General features: G+C 37.0%; 1 protein-coding gene across 1 annotated transcript; it reads left to right on the forward strand.

Moving 5' to 3' along the window:
* The first annotated feature begins 38 nt into the window (after positions 1-38).
* On the forward strand, positions 39-20,537 carry RNF170 (ring finger protein 170). The gene is made up of 8 exons (XM_039351005.1): positions 39-138; positions 4,496-4,583; positions 5,967-6,158; positions 7,016-7,091; positions 7,716-7,824; positions 9,895-9,968; positions 11,981-12,085; positions 13,804-20,537. The coding sequence occupies exons 3-8, from the start codon at positions 6,022-6,024 to the stop codon at positions 14,071-14,073; spliced, it is 771 nt and encodes a 256-aa protein (XP_039206939.1). The 5' UTR covers positions 39-138; positions 4,496-4,583; positions 5,967-6,021; the 3' UTR covers positions 14,074-20,537.
* The last annotated feature ends 114 nt before the right edge of the window (positions 20,538-20,651 follow it).

Consider the following 20,651-nt stretch of genomic DNA (forward strand, 5'->3'; position numbering starts at 1 on the left):
CGCGTCGGAAAAAAAAGCGCTGGCTCGGCCCAGTCACGCTGAGGGCGAAGGGGGCGGAGCGAAGCCGGGTTGGCTGGAGCGTGTCGCTGCCTCTGCTGGGGGCTGACAGGCCTTCGCGGGTTCCCGTCTGGGACTGAGGTACTCAGGCTGGGGGCGGGGAGGGCAGGAGCCTATACCGCGGGGTGACCCACGGGTAGCTGCCCTCGTTGTTTGTCCGCCGCTGGAGCCGCGGTTTTTCTGCAGCGTATTAAAATTCGGCTTTCCCTGGCCGCTTTGGGCAAGGCAGGTTTCCTCTCAGTTCTCCTCCTTGCAGAAACTGCCTGCGAAGTCCCGCCCGTTTGCAGAAATGACCAAGTTGCGAAGATGAGTCTTAAGGGAAGCCCGCGCGGTATCGGCGGGGGAGGGGGCTACCTTGGGGTTCCCTTTACGCCCCCCACCTTTTTTTTCAAATAGTTATCCGAAGTAACTTGAAGCCCAGGAAGAAGAGCGGTCGTGATATCGGCCCCGCGTGCAGGGCGGAAGGCTATTCCTAAAGTCTAATAGTACAATCTAAACTGTCTGGAGGGTTGTAACAATAGCTGAGGATGGGAAATGCTCCTTTGGTTAAGGTTTGGGGAGAACTCCGAATTGAAAGGGGAATATGATCTGTGTAATTTTCCATAGGTTTGTACAAAACCAGGCTTGCACGGTTACAGTAATACAGACGAAACCAGAAAAATGGGTTAACTCCATACGCAGTGATTAACTTAATCAGAAATAAGTATATCGGGTGAATGCAGTCCCAGGTATATTCATTCTTTAGTGTAATTCCTTGGCTACTTCAAAGTGTGCCTGGAAATGCCGGAGTTTGAGCCTGGGGACTTCCGCATGCAAGTTTGTGTAATTAAGTTGTGTGCCCTGCTCTACCTCAGGAGGTTGACTTTCATTTCCACACATAAATATATATGATTTTTCTACGTTTTTCTTATGCTAATCCAGTGTTTTGCCTTCAACTGGCAGAATTTTTTAGCCAGCATTCTGGCTGGGGAATTTTGGGAGTTGAAGTCCACATATCTTAAAAATCGCTAAGATTGAGAAACACCGCTAATTTTTAAAGCTAATTTTATGTAGATTGTAGCTGCTTCAACTAGGCAAAAGCCATCTTAGTAAAAGAAATTGCAATGAAAAAAAATCAAGTTGCAGTTGATGAAGAAAGAAAACTAATTGGATTTTTTTGCATTTTTTCTACAGAAGTGAGGATGGGGCTTATTGTGTTAGCAGATTCACAAATCAAGATAGCCAAGTGTGTTCTCTTTGTGTTCTCTTTTTGAAGTCAAAGTGATGTATGTTAGAGTGAGAACATTTTGTAAACACAATAATGGAAGCTCTTCAGTTAGCCAGAATAAATAGTACCTGTAAATAGATCTGGAATGGTAGGATGACTCTGGGCTCATTGGTGTTCTTAGGTTTGGGATATTGACAGGTTTAATCCTCAACTACAAAAATTACAACTACATTTTTTTCAATAATTTAATGTATCAAAGTAAACTCCACAGAAAAAAACTTATCTCATAATTAATTTCCCTTAAGACATCACAGAATTCTTTGGAATTTTGGCATTGCTGCAATAGTTCTCACCATTTCCATGGCAGTTTTCCTTTCAAACTGGCTTATTATAGTTTACTCCGGGTGAATGGCGGTACACTTTTAAGTGTCAAGCACCAAAACCAAAGAATAAAATAATTATAGAATATTGTACTTTAACTATTCTAGAGAAGTTTTAAGTTTCTTTAAAGCAGGGGTTCTCAACCTTGACAACTTTAAGACTTGTGGACTTCAACTCCCAGAATTCCTCAGCCAGCAAAGCTGGCTGAGGAATTCTGGGGGTTGAAGTCCACAAGTCTTAAAGTTGCCAAGGTTGAGAACCCCCGCTTTAAAGGAAAATAATCTTTTTTTAAATTTTGAAATCTTGCCCATAAGGGCCACCTTATAAATGGCAACAAAACATAGTTATTTTTCTACCCATACAGCATCTTCAGATTGTTGGCTGGTGACTCTGTTCAAAATGACTTGGTGCCTCCTTGGAAGAATAGAGCCAGATATGCACCAGCAGATCCTGCAAAATTGATAGAAGGACACTCTGACTCTGTTATCTGGAATAAGTGTGATTTTGTTTAGTTCTGAGGAAGTGGACAGGGTTCTCAGTGCTATTAGCTCAACCCCTGTATATTAGCTCTATAAATCTCCTGGTTAGTTAATCTTCCTGGATAATGATATGTAGCTGAGTCCAGGCGGTGCTGCATTTATCATTGAGAGATGTGGTAGTCTCCTTTCTCAAGAAGCCATCAATGGATCAAGTGTTTCATTCTATTGCCAACTTTTTAGAAAAGGTTGTTAAGGTAGTTATGCTGCAGCTTCAGAGGGTCCTGTTATAGGTAGATTATCTGGACCCTTTCCATTAAGGTTTCAGGTCCAGGTATGGGAACAACAGAGCATGATCATGATGATTTCTAGTGGGAATGAGATGGGGGTGATGCCACTGTGGTCCTCTACTTAATTTTATTTAGCTCTCAGACTTACTTCTGGTAAGACCTTGATTTGAATTCAACTGATAATTACATGGAAATACCCAAATAATTTTCTTAGCACTAATATGAACATGATTTGTTATTTATGTCTTCTGATTTTTTTAAAAAATTTCGTGGTTCAGTAATAAGAAAGATAGGACAGGTGCTTTAATGTAGAATTTTCATGTACTGCTAGAACACTAACATGGTTATATTTATGTGTGACAGACTTGTGATCCTCTTTCAGAGGATCTATAAAATAGTTTCTATTCTACCTATAGAATAGTTCCACTGTAAGCCATGAACTATGGAACAGAACATCCAATGTCTCATATTTTATATATAGTTTAAAATATCGGGGTCCTAAATATGTTGACTTAGGTTGCAGGAAATATTGTCTAATCAAATTCACTATTGTCCATTCATTCTTAGAGTATCATAATGAAGCAAAGGCAGATTTTTGTTTTTTTGTAACTAGAGTACAGGTAGTCCTCGACTTACAACAATTCATTTAGTAACCATTCAAAGTTACAACGGCACTGTTTTTCAGTTACAACCTTTCCAGCATCCCCATGATCATGTGGTCAGAATTCAGATGCTTGGCAACTGGTTCATACTTATGACCGTTGCTGTGTCCCAAGGTCATGCGATACCCTTTGCGACCTTCTGACAAGCAAAGTCAATGGGAAGCCAGATTCACTTAACAAATAGGTTACTAACTTATCAACTGCAGTAATTCACTTAACAACTGATGCAAGAAAGGTCGTAAAATGGGGCAAAATTCACTTAACAAATGTCTTAATAGAAATTTTGGGCTCAGTTATGGTTGTAAGTTGAGGACTACCTGTTACATACCTTTACTAATATCTATGAGGATTGCGGGAGGGTTTTTCAGTGCAGAAAGCCTATTTTCAGGTGCATGGAAAGATCTAATCATTTGTCAAATGTATCTCTTCCCCCATTTCTGATCTACATTAGAGACAGCAATAGAAGGTTATCATGTCTGCTAGTGTGTGAGACTTCATGGGAGCAGAAGCAAAATCAAAGAAATGCACCAATCACTTTCCCTAACTCATATCTCACAATAAAACTGTAATGAGAGCACAACTTGCTGGTCTTGTTGCTGAGGTAAAATAAGCCTTGTCAGGCCAGCACATTTTTATGCCAGCATATTTATATCTAGCAGTTCAGGGATTCAAGAACTGCACATTAGTGCAGATCTATTTCAAAATAGATTGGACGAAGGTTAAAGATTCAAATGGGAGCAGGCTGTATAGCTACTATATTGTTGTAATCATGAGAACAGGAATTCAGCTACATATTTTAAAATTCTATTTTTTCCCCAAATTAATTAAAACTTCATTTTTGTACTTTTCACTACAGGTAGACCTCATCTTATAACAGTTGATTTAGTGACCGTTCAAAGTTACAATGGCATTGAAAAATGTGACTTATGACTGTTTTTCGCAGTTACAACCTTTGCAGCATCCCCATGATCGTGTGTTCGTATTTATGACCATTGCTGAGTCCCAAGGTCATGCAATCATCTTTTGCGACCTTCTGACAAGCAAAGTCAATGGGGAAGCCCGATTCATTTAACAATCGGGTTATTGGCCTATCAGCTGCAGGGATTCACTTAACAACTGTGGAAAGAAAGGTCATAAAACGAGGCAATACTCACTTAACAAATGTCTCACTTAACAACAGAAATTTTGGGCTCAATTGTAGTCGTAAATCGAGGACTACCTATATTTCATTTCTGTCTTATTTGTAAATAGATGTGATTTATAGTTTCTTCTCTTGATATTTTTACACCCTCATGTTTTATTCCATGTGAAGATAGATTTCTTTATATCTCTGTTTCTGGAAATGAATTAATGTAGGACAAATGCTACGCTAAAATAAGAAGTTAAGAAATAGCCTCAAAATATCTCTTTTTTCCAATGCAGAACTCAGAGGTTTCAAACTCCAGCATCTGAAACATTTCATTTGATTCTGAAGATGACACAGTGATGAGTCTTCTCATTTCCAGCTGAGGTAAAAAGAGTGGGCATTTGATCTAAAAATATCATTGTATTAAAGCAAGGATTTCCCTTTTTGGCGTTTGCACAGAGGCTTTCTGAGAAGTTACATATTAATCTCTGCGTGAATTGGCTTTTTATTTAAATGCTATTTTGTCTTTTCCTTAACCTTAAAGTCTCAGTGCTATCAGATAGTTTTATAGTTGCACATATTCTGGAGATTAGAGGAAGACAGATTGAAGCATGGTGGAAGATTGCAGAAATAGAGAGCAATAATAGTTTGGGCAAGACTAGTTGGTCGATTCTTTTCCTGTTCTTTTAATTACTTTTTTTTTTTGCATCATTCTACTGCACTTCTTTGAAAAAATGCATCAAAATGAATATCCACATTTTGGTGACTGTTTTTGAACTATGTGAGTCATTTGGCTATTTAGCTAAAGAGTGATAGAGTCAAAATAGGGGTGGCTTTTTCATGTAATTAACAACACATTAAATTCTAAGCATAGGCAGACAGGAAATTGCTATTGCTTAATGGCAGAGAAGCGTCATTCTGTTCATCGATTTTAATTTCCATATTCCAGGGTCAAACTCTTGTACTGAAAAATCTCTTAAGAATAGGTAAGGACAGCTTGTATCAGTTTCCAAGGAAGAGCTGCTTTTTAAAAAAGTCTTTTTTAACTTGTGGAGACTTGAAATCTGGAGAGGAAACCCAGAACATGTTAACTCTGGTTTAGTTTACCAGAAAGAAGATTCCACTGGTTCTTAATTTCTAGAAATTGAGATTTCAATCTGTGTAAGATATAATCCATCAAAATCTAAGTACGATCTCATCTTTAAATGTATCAATGTATCATGGTCTTGTTGGGCTATTTGGAGGAAAATACACTTTGTATATATTTTGAGGCAAACATATATTACTGCTATTTATCCCTATTTAAGTATACTGCATGTTTTCTCACTGCCTAGTTTTAGGTTATTCAGTTATTTTATTATTTATTGGAAGTGCTTTTAGTTTTTAGAATCAAAACACCTTTACAAATAAAAATATCACCAGTGCAATAAAAAATTCACAATTTATAAGAAAAAAAAAGCAATAACCCATTTAACATCCTGAAAAATATAAAACCATTCATCTGTTAGCAAGCCAAGGACATTATATTTCATAATGTCATAATAATAGTGCCATCATTAATGCTATGTGCACTTCCTCATCAAATTGAAACCCAGAATGTTCTTTGAAAGAAATCTCAGGTTATTGCTATACCTCAATATTCCTAGTTTTAAAATACAAATCTTGGGAGTGGAATCTGCCTTTAGTACATGTCTAATATATATATATTTGTCTTATTATGTATCAGTAACTTTCCCTTTCTACTTTCTGGGATAATTTTCATTCAAGGGCTTCTTATTCCTACTTCCCACTGGACTGTGATAGTCCAGGAAATCAGAATGGAATGGCCAGCCAGGAATCTGAAGTTCAAAGACTGGTACTAGATAACGATTCGATGATAGAAGGAATAAGTGACCAGGTTTTGCTGGCGGTAGTGCTTAGCATCACATTCCTAGTTGCACTGACATACATGCTATTAAGGTAAGACGAAGTAAAATGTTGATAGAAGGTTTTGTTGTTGTTGAAGTATATCAATTTTATTCATTTCTTGTAAATTAAATTATTTGGAATAGTAGTTTAGGTAATTGGTTACACATTCTGGGGGAAACATCCAGAGAGATCTGCTGATCAATATGCTTTCAAGTTGGCGAGATTTGGTTCAAACAAGCTGTAATGTTCATTGAAGTTAGACTGCTTTCTTTTCATCTTACTTATCATAGAGGCTATTTAAAATAAATTTTGATTAACCTCCCAGCCCCACATGTAGATTCTAATCATGTGCAATATAACTAAAGGAAATTGAAAGAAAGTAGAAAAAGTATTACTATAATGTAAAGCTTAAACAGAACTCAGATTTGAATCACATAGTTACTATGCTGACTAATTCTTAAATTAACCAGTTCAAAATATTGAATAGAATTATGAGCTCCTCTCATATGTGCGATTTCTTTACTTGTTTTATTGTGGATGTTGTAGCTTTTAAAGTTGGATCTGCATATTTACCTCCAAATGATATTTATATGATCAGTGATGAAATACAATGAAAAGCATGCTCAGCCAAGGATTTTGTTATGCAAAGGAAAAATAAGGCATTGTCACTTTTATCTTAAGTGCAAAAGGTTATTAAACACTTTTAATGTTTTAGTATATTTATTTTACACCTTGATTTAATATTATCTTTGGAGATTTCATTCTATAGTTCAGATAAATGTAGCAGCTCTTAAAATAACAGCATGCAAAGATTAGAGACCCTTAGAATTCTAAACACAATGAATTTATATTGTTCTGTCTGATTCCATTTTTGAACGTTTTATTAATAGTATTTTTTCTCTTAACAGAGATGGGCAATCTGATATTCATCCAGAAAACCAAGAGCTAGTGAGGGCAGTTAGACAACAAATACAGTCGGAACAGGTAGATATACATTTATGCACAATTCTTTTTAATATATATCAATTATATCTCAGAACATTTCTCAGGCAATCACCAAAGGTAGAAACATTTGAGCTTGATAGGGTTTGGATACCGTAGTTCTTTTTGCTAAAAATAAAATTGATTATATAATTTCGAAATTAGATGTTGATGTGGATTTTCAGGAATATGTTTATTAAAGAAGCAAAGCTTTAGGGACTCCGTAGGGGCCTAAAACTTTAACCACAATTTGAAAGCTTGGATCTTTTTGTTATAAAAGTATGCTGCAGCTATTCTGAGTTGAAACAGATAAGAATTATAAATAAACCCTGTTATCTCCCTCTAAATAATGGCCATCAAAGAGCAATCCAAACAGAAAAGTTCTAAGAAATTTCAAAATGAGATTTCATCTTATCCAAATATTTGTTGGGAATGAGCTGTCCTGTATCTGTGGTGTACTATTGTATGATCTTATTCCTTCCTTCCTTTATTACTTATCAAAGAAAGCATACCAGTCTGAGATTTCTTTCTTGTAATTATGCCAATCTAACTATTTTGCAACTTGTTACAAATAAAATAATTTGTTCTGCTTGAATTAATTATATTTCTCTCTTTTTTCCCCCCCAGGAAAATATAATTGGTGACAGGCAACATTTTTATACTGATTTGTCCTGCCCGGTGTGTTTACAACAGGCTACATTTCCCATTGAAACAAATTGTGGACATCTTTTCTGTGGTATGCAAAAATAAAAATAAAATCTGAATAATTTCTTACATTCCTTGAAATGGGAAGAGTTGCTGAGGAAATATGCAAAATAATGCTGTTTTTGGAAATGGATTGGCCTTAAAGAAGTGAAAAATTATATTTTAATTATTTCAGCTGATCTTCTCTTGCTATTACATGTTTTATATGGATATATATTCCTCAATGGAACTGCATCTACATGGAGGGAAGTGTGTAGTGGGGTGCCCCCCAGGGCTCTGTTCTGGGCCCAGTGCTCTTCAACATCTTCATCAACGATCTGAACGGGGAACTCATCAAATTTGCAGACGACACCAAGCTGGCAGGAATAGCCAACACTCCAGAAGACAAACTTAGGATACAGGAGGATCTGGACAGACTTGAACACTGGGCACTATCTAACAAAATGAAATTCAGTGATGAAAAAAGTAAGGTTCTACATTTAGGCAAGAAAAACCAAATGTGCAGGTATAGTATAGGGGGTACCTTGCTCAATAGTAGTAACTGTGAGAGGGATCTCGGAGTCCTAGTGGACAATCATTTAAATATGAGCCAGCAATGTGCTGTAGCTGCCAAAAAAGCCAACACAGTGCTAGGCTGCATTAACAAAGGGATAGAATCAAGATCACATGAAGTATTAATACCACTTTACAATGCCTTGGTAAGGCCACACTTGGAATATTGCATCCAGTTTTGCTCACCACAATATAAAAAAGATGTTGAGACTCTAGAAAGAGTACAGAGAAGAGCAACAAAGATGAATAGAGGACTGGAGGCTAAAGCATAGAAGGAACAGTTGCTGGAATTGGGTATGTCTAGTTTAATGAAGAGAAAGACGAGGGGGGACATGATAGCAGTGTTCCAATATCTCAGGGGCTGCCACAAAGAAGAGGGAGTCAAGCTATTTTCCAAAGCGCCTGAAGGCAGGACAAGAAGCAACGGGTGGAAACTAATCAAGGAGAGAAGCAACCTAGAACTAAGGAGAAACTTCCTGACAGTGAGAACAATTAATCAGTGGAACAGCCTGCCTCCAGAAGCAGTAAATGCTCCAACACTGGAAGTTTTTAAGAAGAGACTGGACAGCCATTTGTCCGAAATGGTATAGGGTTTCCTGCCTGAGCAAGGAGTTGGACTAGATGACCTCCAAGGTCCCTTCCAACTTTATTATTATTATTATTATTATTATTATTATTATTATTATTATTATATATTAGTCAGTCAGTCATGACTTTTAAAATGTATAAAGTGGATGGCTGTTACATAGCATTTTTTTGTCCATTTATACCAGGCATGTCAAACTGCTGGCCCACAGGCTGGATGCATCACGACAAAACTGGAAAACCGGAAAAAGTCATGATATGTCACACAATGTCACGTGATGTTGCAAGTTTGACATGCCTGATTTATACCTTTAAGTTCTATTTCTTTGGACTAGATTTGCAGCAACTCATATAATGCAAGTTTCATGAACTGATACAGGGATTGCTAGTATTTGGGCAAAGAATTCATATAATGCATATTTCAGTGATGTTCGTAAGCAGTCCTTTCCTCTCTTCTGAGATTCAGTGTCTTAAACTGGCAAATAATTTTTTTATTAATTTATCAGTGAACCTCTGTTTTTAAGTGAGGTACTGACTCACATTCAGGTACAGGTACTCCTCAACTTACAACCATAATTGAGTCCAAATTTTCTGTTGCTAAGCAAAACAGTTGTTATGTTGTTTCTTGCCACTGTTGTTAAGTGAATGTAACAGAAGTTAAGTTAGTAACAGGATTGTCAGGTGAATTTGCTTCCCTGTTGATTTCACTTGTTGGAACGTCACAAAAGGTGATCACAGGACCCCATGACTCTGCAACCGTCATAAATACACGCTAGTTGCTAAGCATCCAAATTTTGATCACATCACCATGGGACCACTGCAACAGTTGTAAGTGTGAAAAATGGTCATAAGTCATTTTTTTTTCAGTACCGTTGTAACTTCAAACAGTCACTAAACAAATGGTTGTAGGTCAAGGACTACTTGTATTTAGAGTTTTAAGAAATTAATACGTTATTTTCTTTAGGTTCCTGCATTATTGCATATTGGAGATGTGGATCATGGCTAGGTGCAATACACTGCCCTATCTGCAGACAAACGGTAATAATATGAATATTTCGATGTAAAATTCTAGCTCTTAATTTTACAAATGTTGTTGTATGCTTTATTCTAAGTATAAATGGAAACGGGAAATTTAGCTCCTAAGCTTTTTTTTTAACTGTGTGTACTATGTCTTTTGCTTTCCTTGTCATCTTTAACATTGGCTTTTAATATATTTAAAGAATGATACAATCTGTGGCTAGAGTATAATAACATTTTCTGTAGAATCTTACAGGATTTTATATTACGAATTTCATAAGATTAAAGTAAGGTACATTTTATAGAAAAATAACTAAACATTCCATAGCACCAACATAGATTACTTGAGAGAAACGTTTTCATGGATTAGAGTTAAAGCCAACCAGAACATAAGTAGTTACACATTACTATCAAATATCTGTAATGTTCCCGCAGATAAGAAATAATCTTCCTTTAATCTTCCTTCCTGCAACTATTCAGATAAAAGTTTATAGAGTGCTTAATTTCCTGACTTTCTGAACTTTTTACTGAACACTAATTTGGCAAGTGCTTCAGCACAGAACAGATGTCTAAATTTTAAAATCCCATTTGGATTACTCCAATTTATATAGAGGACTTCAAAATGGTTGAGAAAGTTCCGAATTCAAAACAAAGCAACTGGAATATTGTATAGGTCTAACAAGCATTGCCATAATATGTCAATATTTAACATCTGCACTGTTGCCAGTCCATTTTTATTTTTTAATGTCTTAAGTTGTTTGGGGTCAGATTAACCACTGGATCACCTTTCATGTTTATTTGCTTAAACCAGTGGTTCTCAACCTGTGGGTCGGGACCCCATTTGGGGTCAAACGACCATTTCATAGGGGTCGCCAAACAACGCAGTCCACCATTTTTTCCCCCTTTTCCTTAGCTGTGCTACTCCCTTTTATTCTATTGGCTTTTGAAAGCCAATAGAATAGACTCTCTTGAATAGAGTCTAATTCTATTGGCATTCAAAAGCCTATAGGAATTCTCCAGGCTGTCTCTGCCCTGCTGAGCCTGCCAAAAGTCCCATTCTGCAAACGGTGCTGCACCAGTTGAGTAGTCCTCGACTTACGACCGGTTGAGTAGTCCTCAACTTACGGCCGGTTGGGGGTCCCGGCATTAAAAAGGTTGAGAACCACTGGCTTAAACTGTAAGATTACCACCTGAGGCCTTTTCTCTAGTTATCGCAGGAATGAAATATCCACTAGGCTTACTTTGTATTTTAGTCTCTTGGTTTTTAAAAAATCCTTATTTCTCTTCTCCAGACCGTTGGCAAGTATGTCCATTAAATGCACTCCCTCTTTATGTTTTTTATGTTTTTATTCTGCATTTTAGCCTATCTAATTATTTTCTTATACTTTCTTAATCTATTTCTATTCCTTTCTGAACATCACAGTTGTTAAAATAGTTTTGAAGTATAATAAGTAATCAACTGAATTTCTATGATCCTAATAATATGCTATAGATTGTAAGAAAGACCTGGCAGGAATACCTCTGCATTCTTCCCAAAACTTTTTGCTTGACAAATTATTCTTAAGTATACAAGTAATCCTCAACTGGGAACCAGAATTTCCATTGCTTAACAAGGCTGTTGTTAAGTAAACTGTGCCTGATTTTATGACTTTTTTTGTCATGGTAGTTAAACTAATCACTGCAGTTGCTCAGCGAATTTGAATTCCCTCATTGACTTGGCTTGTTGAAAGCAGTCTGGGAAGAATCACAGATAGTGATCACGTGACTCCAGGATGCTACAATCATCGTAAATATATGCCAGTTGTCAGGCGGCTGAATTTTGATCACGTGGCCATGGGGTTGCTGCGGTAATTATAAGCATGAATTGCTTATGAACCACTTTTTTTAGTGCCATTGTAACGTCAGACGGTGGCTAAATGAATGGTTGTAAGATGAGGACTACCCATAAACCCTTTTAAATATATATCTACTGTGTAAGAAAAGGAAGGTGGATTCTGCATGAGGATATTGAATGGCTGTTTTTTTTAATTCAGGTAACTTTATTTTTACCACTTTTTGATGAGGGACAAGAGGATGCCGCACAGGTGCTTCATGACGTTAGTGATTACAATAGGAGATTCTCGGGACAGCCAAGATCGGTATGTATGGGGTTAGAGCAATTAAAATAATATGCGCAGTGTTCTATTTATTATGATAAATGCTGCATTTCCCTGTATGAGTTGGACAAGTCCAAGCTATCTTCCCAGCTTGGGGAAGTGAAGCTGGGGTAGTAAGAGCAAGTGGAAAGATAATTTCAGTATTTTTTTTTTAACAATAGCCATGGCTATTGTTCCCTAGCTGACTTCTAAGGTAAAGGCCACTTCCTCATTCCGTCTCAGAAGTAAAGAATGGATGGGAATTGTGCCCATGTTTTTCAGTACCCATCTCCTTTTCCAGTTCATGTTGCATAGAGCTGCATTATTGAAGGAGCGGTCTTTGTCTTGCTTTCAGAATCCCATGTCCCTCGGAAGAGGGACTTAAAAGGTTTTAAGTAAATCAGATAGATTTGTGAAACTGTAAATAAGATAATCACCATGAATAGCAATATTCTTAGTGTGCAGTTAGGATAAAAATATGAGCTTTGCTAGAAAAATACAAACTTCTGAAATCTAAGGGAGTCTAGCAGAATAATTTTTAACTCCCCCCCAAACTTTAGCAATTTTGCCTTTCTGCTGTCTCAGCAATACAATGTTTTAACCATACAATAACTCTTCCTGAGTAATACTATCCATATTATAATAATTTATATCACAGAGATGTGACCAGTGATTTCAGTTGTTCTTTACTCATAAGTTTTTGTAGCAATGTGCAACCTGCATTGCCAAGCAGGTTTGCTCAAAAACTACTAATGAAGTTAGAAGAGAGAGCTATGAGCAAAATGATCTCTAGTCCAAATCTCATGCAGTCCATGAATTCGTTAGGGAACCTTTGACAAGCTACTGTCAGGCAAGCTCCCTCTGATATTGAACAATTACGATGCCAGTCTTTCTTATTTAATGAAGCTGTGCAGATCATTTGTAGAGGCACTGTTTATACCAAATTTATTTTTATTAGTTTATTAATTAAATTAATTTGCCTCCCATCTTGTTTTGAAGCAAACTCTGGGCGTCTTTCATTATAAGAACATTAAAATCATTAGAAATAAATATTCCCAATCCAATAAAATGACAATATGCTTTGCATATTCTATATTCATATGAATATGCTACCTTGAAGTATGAAGGTAAGTAGGTCTCCTTGATAGTGGTCCTAGCAGGAGCATTTTCTGCATGTACATGCATGGAGAGACAATCTTGAATAATCAGCTCAAAGCTTTGGGGAGAAGGATGTGACTATCTTGATACTTCAAGGAAGGCTTTGTGGAAGACTTCCTGTGACTAAAGCTCTCCTCAGAAGATTTTCCACAACCATGTTATTTCTATGTTTTCCTGGTTTTATTAGCTTATCTAACCTTGCATGTCTTTTATTAAGAGTTTCCATGCATTTTTTTATTGAGGTTGGGTTATTATTGACCACTATAGATAATTCAGTTAAAGGTCCCGGGGAAGGAAATTTAGCTCTCTCTAAAGCATGGATAGGAAACTGTGTCCATTTTGTGACTTGTGGACTTCAACTCCCAGAATTTCTAAGCCAGCCATGCTGGTTCAGGAATTCTGGCAGTTGAAGTCCATAACTCATAGTTCCTCACCTCTGCCCCTAAAGTGATCCAATTTGATTGCACATTAAAAGCCTCAGCTCTGATCTGTTAAATGCTCCTGTGGCAAATTACATCTTGCACATAAGACAAACAAATTTTGACTATGTATGTCTTGTTTAGATTATGGAAAGGATTATGGATTTACCTACGTTATTGCGTCATGCGTTCAGAGAAATGTTTTCTGTCGGTGGTCTCTTCTGGATGTTCCGCATCAGAATATTCCTTTGTCTCCTGGGGGCTTTGTTATATCTTGCATCACCGTTGGATTTTCTACCCGAAGCTTTATTTGGAATATTAGGATTTTTAGATGATTTTTTTGTGGTGTTTCTGCTACTCGTATATATATCTATCATGTACCGAGAATTTGTAACACAGAGACTGAACAGATGAAGACAAATGTCAGGAATTAACATTAAAGTGCGTTAAGTGAATTAACTATTTTGAGAAAAATATCTAGACACAATTTTGGTTATTAAATAGCCTTTGTTTGGTCATCTTATGCAATCAAAAACACATCTTTACTTCAAACATGAGCCAGCATAAAATAACATGAGATTATAAAAATAGATTACGCAAGGGTGAGGAATTAATGTCACGGTGATTAGGGAACTGGAAATTTGGTGTGTGATATTAAAAAGGTGTAACCCATGCTTATATATGTTTACAGTAGATGAATGAGTAAATGCCATTTAAGCCACCAGCTGTGACAAAGGGGAATTGTCTTGGAATATTTTATTTGATTTAGCTGGACATGTGCTTAAAACATTGTTCCATGTATAATCTCATATTCAGTGTAAAGTTTCAAAAACAGCTTTAAGTTGTGGGTAAACAGGTAAAGGGAATTTAATTTTAAATACAATTGTTTAGAATGTCTGACTATGCCGGAAGTGCTCAAGCAGTGCAGTTATTAAATAAGCTCAAGCAGTGCAGGTATTAAATAAGCATAATATTGCATCAGCAGAGTAAGTACAGTATTGTAACTATGTACAATTATGTGTTGTGTCAATATAATTTTTCCCTATGGAATTGCACTGTCCATTATGGAGAGAATGCTGTTTTCTCCATAACTAATGATTGTATGTAGTAAGGTTTTGCATTACAATATTCAACATGTTTTTTTAACAGTAGAAGATAGCCTAGCCTAACATGAAGATAGATTAGGCAAAAGTTTAAGTTTAAATTGTAATTGGCCTCTTTAATCAGGTGACATACTAAATGACATATTAAATAATTGCTGATAGAGCCTATAGCCAAAATCTAAAACTGAATTTTATAGAAAATATACTTGAAATAACATGGGGACCAGAGATATACGGTTATATCATATAACCATAGTTTATATGAAAAGTATATAAACATCTTATAGAGTAAACCTCATTAAACATTGTAGGCCTTCTCAGTAAGCACACGTAATTTCAGTCTACAAGTCTTCTCAAGTTACATTTCAAAGTGATCTAAAACATTATGAACTGCCTTGTTTAAAGCCATGCATTTTCTCTTGAAGAAAGAGACAATGACTTAACAAATCTACAATGCTGGAAAAACTATAACCTTCCATATGATGTGAACTGTAACTTCCAGCTTTCTTTGCTATTTGTAGCCCTGGTTTGGACTAATGGAATATCATAACTATAAGTTCTCCATCCTGCTTACATTATTTCATTTCATATCCCAACTGGAAATACACTAACCTTTGAAGAACATGCACTGTCTCCTTAGACATATGCAGAATAGTGTCTTTACTATATATTAAAAAAATGAGAATAGGCATTTAAGTGCTTGGATTGTAAAGAGTGCTATATATAGTATAACATTTAATCTCCAAAAATATAAATATTGAGAGCTGAGCTATATGTGGAATGTGCTTAAACCCTTAAGCATCCATGAAATAAATTATTTAGGTCTTGCTTTTTAGCAAATGCCTGCAGAAATTGGAAGTTTTGTTGTACGTTAATAAATATAATATTTTTTAAAAGAAGACGTTGCAGACAAGATCAGACCATTTCTGGTCTGAATTCTCTACGGCAGTGTTGTTATTATAAAGACTTATATTATCTTAAAATTATTATTAGCCAGATTTTTATTATTTTTATTTATATCCCACCTTTGTTTTTATAAACAACTCAAGGCAGTGAATATATCTAATACCTCCACAACATTCTAACATATTTTTTATTTTATTCCCATTTAAAACTGAATTTTGAATACTGCTTTAATGTTGAATATTGACTAATTTTAAACATTTAAATGCCAATACAATTCTAAATTATGATTAATGGGGGGTATAATTCCAGGTCAGAGAGGAGCCAATGTTTAAGTCTTATTTCCAGTTAGAGGAGAGGAAACATTATATGCATTAACATTGACTTTAAAAAATCCAAGGCTTTTAATTTGATGAAATTGTTGCCAAAGAAATCTCCCATTATTAACAAGCTTATTTGATACAACAAAATTTTTCTTCATAGACTCTAGATGAAGTCTGGATTTGAAACGCCATTTTGATTTTTGCTTCCATTTCTATGCAGGGGTTCCAAGTGCCAATTTGAACAAATGAATATGTTGGAATGTACATGTTGAGTACATTTGAGTATATTTTTTGTAAAATGAATGTGTCTCTCTTGTTATCTTCTCAAAATGCTGAATGTGACCACGGTCTAATTTTTCTTGAAAAATGAACCATTTTCATTGTTATTTCTGTAAACATATGTCTTAAATGTTCAAAGTTATATCTGGAGAACATGTTTGAATGCATCTGCTGCAAACTAAAGCTTATAGCAACTTGTTCTATCCATATTTGAACTGAAGAAAAGGGAACATGATACCATAATTTAGAAAAAGAAACTACTTTTTTACTAACCCTCATAATACTTCACTCACTCCCTTGTCCTCAGTAGCATCTCGACACAGTTTCTTGGCTAACTCAGGTAAAATTCTAGCACGATGTGAATTTTGAAGGAAGTGAATTTGGCAAGTACCAAGCCTGTGTGTGGAGGGCAGGAAAGGTAGAGTCATAAGTTATGAAACATAGAATCTGGATCATGTATATATGTTTACAAAGAAGAATTATCTTCAGTCTTATTTTAAAGGCCTTCGTGTGATATAAGTGCAGAATCAAAGCAATTAGGTACTTATTGCTTTCTGTTTTTAATTTTGGGTGAAATTGAGGCATTATACTGAACAAAATAGCTATAAGATAATTACAAAGAGCTTTAATACCCTATTTTTTTCTGAACCGGCAATGGGGAAAAAGCTCCAATATGTCACACGACATCATGTGACGTCGTGAGTTTGACATGTCTGTTTTAAGAAGTCAGTTCAGATAGTATCATGCTTTCCAATTGCTGACTGTTTAGAACTTTTTTCTGGGAATTTTTCTAAAAATAAGTTTTTTCATCTCATGCACACAGCAAAGGTTAGCCCTTCTCAGCGTAGTTCCTTCCAGATTTTGGCAGGGGTTGAGGAAGATAAAGAATAAGCCTTCCCATTATCTTTTTTCTTAGCTTCTACCCACCCTCCAACGTACACCCAGATTGAATCTATAGAAAGAATGTAACTGTTAATATACAGTTAATTAAACCACTCACCTATTCTTTTTTAAGAATTTGGCAAAAACTATCATAATGCCTCTAATGTAGTTGTAATATAGACATAATCACACCATTTTGCATTACCTCAGATGAGTACAGTTGCTTTTATTGTGCAAGGTGAAAAATAACTAGATTTGGTTGTAATTTTATTATGCAAGGTGAAAAATAAGTAGATTTGGTTGTAATTCATCAAGAAAAACTTCCTCTGTCAAATCTTTGATATAGAGCGTGAATAATCTAATCTCATTTTACATGCTGCCTACATATTTAGATGGGTACCACCATATACATACTGCACTAATTTCTAAAAGGAATTGAGATTCCTTAAACAAAGGGGATTCAATCACCAGTTTACATGCAGTAATCAAATGTCACATTCAAAGTTAGTTTTACATTATTTGATTTAGAACTGGTTTTTTTTCTTTTTAAAAATATTACCTGTTGAGGCTTAGTTTTCAGGACGGATTGTACATTTTATGGCTCTGAAATCCTATTGTTGTTGTTATTGTTGTTGTTTGTCATTGTTACATTAATCAAGAGATCATAATGTTATTGCAGAGTAGTAGAATTTACCAGCTCTGTTGTAGGATATACATGCGTGCTTTCCAAGATGCACCACAATAGGGCGAGCTGGCTTTGCACCAGAAAGAAAGACAAGCAGCTTGTCATGGTTCCGAAAGATGAAAATCTTCAAAGAACTTTGAGGCATTGTTTACCTTAAGGAACCTTTATTCGAGCGGCATAGCTTTGGCACGTATATAGTCTAAGCTAAAATCTGACTTCCCCTCCCTTCAGCACATAGATCAAAGCACAATTCCCTCCTACAGCTAATAGTCATAAATCACATTCTCCAATTAGTTTGAAATGCTGTCTTTCTGCCCAGCTCTTTATCCGTCATGCCTTATCAGCTCTTATTACAATATTGTATGTCTAACTAACTCCCATCACATTCCCCCCTCCCCCAGCGTCATCTAATTCTAAGAGTAAAGTATAAGAAAGAAAAAGGCTGCATCTCCATATGTTGTCAAAGCAAGAACATCTAATGTTAGCAGCGTTGACACAGCTCTTCCTGCAGTGTCATCCAAGAACTTCTCACTTCCCCAGAGCTGCCTTGTAAATGGGCGCTGCAACCGGGAAAGTTCAGAGCTGGCAGGAATTTGATTGCCTGAACAGAGCACCAACTCATCTCCCCCACCAAAGTGGTACCTACTGTGTTTCCCTGAAAATAAGACCCGGTCTTATATATTTTTTTGGACCAAAAGACACATGGCTTATTTTGGGAGATGTCTTATTTTGCGGCCATCCGCCCACTCCGTCCCACCGTCTGGTTGCTCACGGCTACAACGGGGCAGGAGACCACAAGGCATGCCGCTGCCACTGCCATGAGTAACAGCAGAATTTCCCCGGAACAGCCTGGCCGGTGCCAGCTGCGTGCTATTGAACCCTAAGTGCCCAGACCAGAGCCTCGGCAGGCTTAAAGGAGATGGGTGCTGCCTTGGAGTTGTCTCACACAGCTCTAAGGGGGAAGCAGTGGTGGCAGCGGAGCACTCCACTCATCACCTGGCCTGCCCCATTGCGGCCACCATCCCACCCTGGAGCCTCCGCCTCCTTACCAGCTCGAGCCTCCGGTCTGGGTGCTTAGGATTAAATAATGTGCAGCTAGTGCCATCCCTGGGAGATTCTGCCATTATTATTACTACTACTACTGCTGGGCCATGCCCCGCCCCGCTGCTGCCTCCCAAGCTAGCCGATGCACATGAAAATTCTGGGCAGGGGGCGAAGGTGGAACTTGGGAGGTAGAGGCCCCCATTTGCAAGCAGACGAAGCTTCCAGTTTTCCTCTGGACGAAAAGTGTTTGGGTGCCTATTGGGCACTTGGAAACTGAGTGATTTCTCTGTTTCCAAGTGCCGCATAGGCACCCAAACACTTTTTGCCCAAATGGAGGAATGACAGAGACCGGAAACTTTGTCTTCTTGCAAATGGGGTGCTTGGAAATGGAGAGAATCGCTCGGTTTCCAAGTGCACCATTTGTAAGCAGATGAAGCTTCCAGTCTCCCTCTGGGTGAAAAGTGCGCAGACCATCCGGATCACCTGCCATCCCCCCTACCTCTGCCTCCACACTCGGTCTTACATGTGCTGCGCCAAGGCGCTGGCGGGCTGCAGCTGCTGCTGGACACCATCAGCCCCTGCACACTCACAGTCTCCTGTGCTTACCACGCCCACCTACCCAGGCTTATTTTTGGAGTAGAGCTTATATTAGGCCCACCCCAAAAAATCAGGCTAGGGCTTATTTTCTGAGTGGGTCTTAGTTTGGAGAAAACCTGGTATTTGTCTACTCACATAGAACATGCTTTCAAATTGTTAGGTGGACAGAAGCTGAGGCACGTGACGTCATTAAACCACTGAGCCACTGCGTCTCTTCTGAAAGCCCAGTTTATTAACCAGACTAAGGCAAAACACTGGTTTAAGCTATGCAGCCACTCTTTTTAGAAAACCTTTGCCAGATAAAATATTTCAATAGAAATCTGTACAGGTAGTGCTTGATTTATTACCACAGTTGAGCCCAACATTTCTGTTGCTAAGCAAGGCAGATGTTAAATGAGTTTTGCCCCATTTTACAACCTTTTATACCAGAGTTTAGTAAATCATTTGATCACTAATTGAAGCTGGCTTCCCTCATTGACTTTGCTTGTCAGAAGCCAGCTGGAAAGATTATAAATGGTGATCTCTTCACCCCGGGACGGGGCAACTCCCATAAATACATACCATTTGCCAAGCCCTCAAATTTTAATTACCTGACCAGAGGATGCTGCAATAGTTGTAAGTGTGAAAAATGGTCATAAGTCACTTTTTTTCAGTACCATTATAATTTTGAACAGTCATTAAACGAATGGTTGTAAGTCAAGGACTATCTGTAATCACATCATGCGATCTAGTTAAACCCACAGCATTTTAAAATAATTCTGCTAGTTATTGATCTTGTCATTAAAAACAATACTGTATATATGAGTTATGCTAAGATGACTTTCACTTAAGGAAGAATTATACTACAATACCATCTATATTTAATGAAGGTCAAACTCCACTGAATACACTCTTTGAGCAGGCACATACAGTATATGGTTACAGTATTAGCAACTAAACTTGCTCAGTAATGACCTGGAGACCTGAGGCTGTAGATTACATACTATTACATATCTTTTATACCAAAATCTAAACCAATTTTTGTTTTTATTGTAATAAAACCATACCTGAAATTAAAAAAAATGTTCTCTGGCAATTTATTTCTCTGTTTGTAATACCATCATAGGTTTGCAATCTCTAAAAGATGTTTAATTTTTTTAAAATAATTTTTATAATTTTATTAGGAGTTTTAAAAAC

The sequence above is a fragment of the Crotalus tigris genome, unplaced genomic scaffold (genome assembly GCF_016545835.1).
Source record: "Crotalus tigris isolate CLP2741 ecotype Arizona unplaced genomic scaffold, ASM1654583v1 scf7180000018368.3068619, whole genome shotgun sequence".
In the NCBI taxonomy this organism is placed as follows: Eukaryota; Metazoa; Chordata; class Lepidosauria; order Squamata; family Viperidae; genus Crotalus; species Crotalus tigris.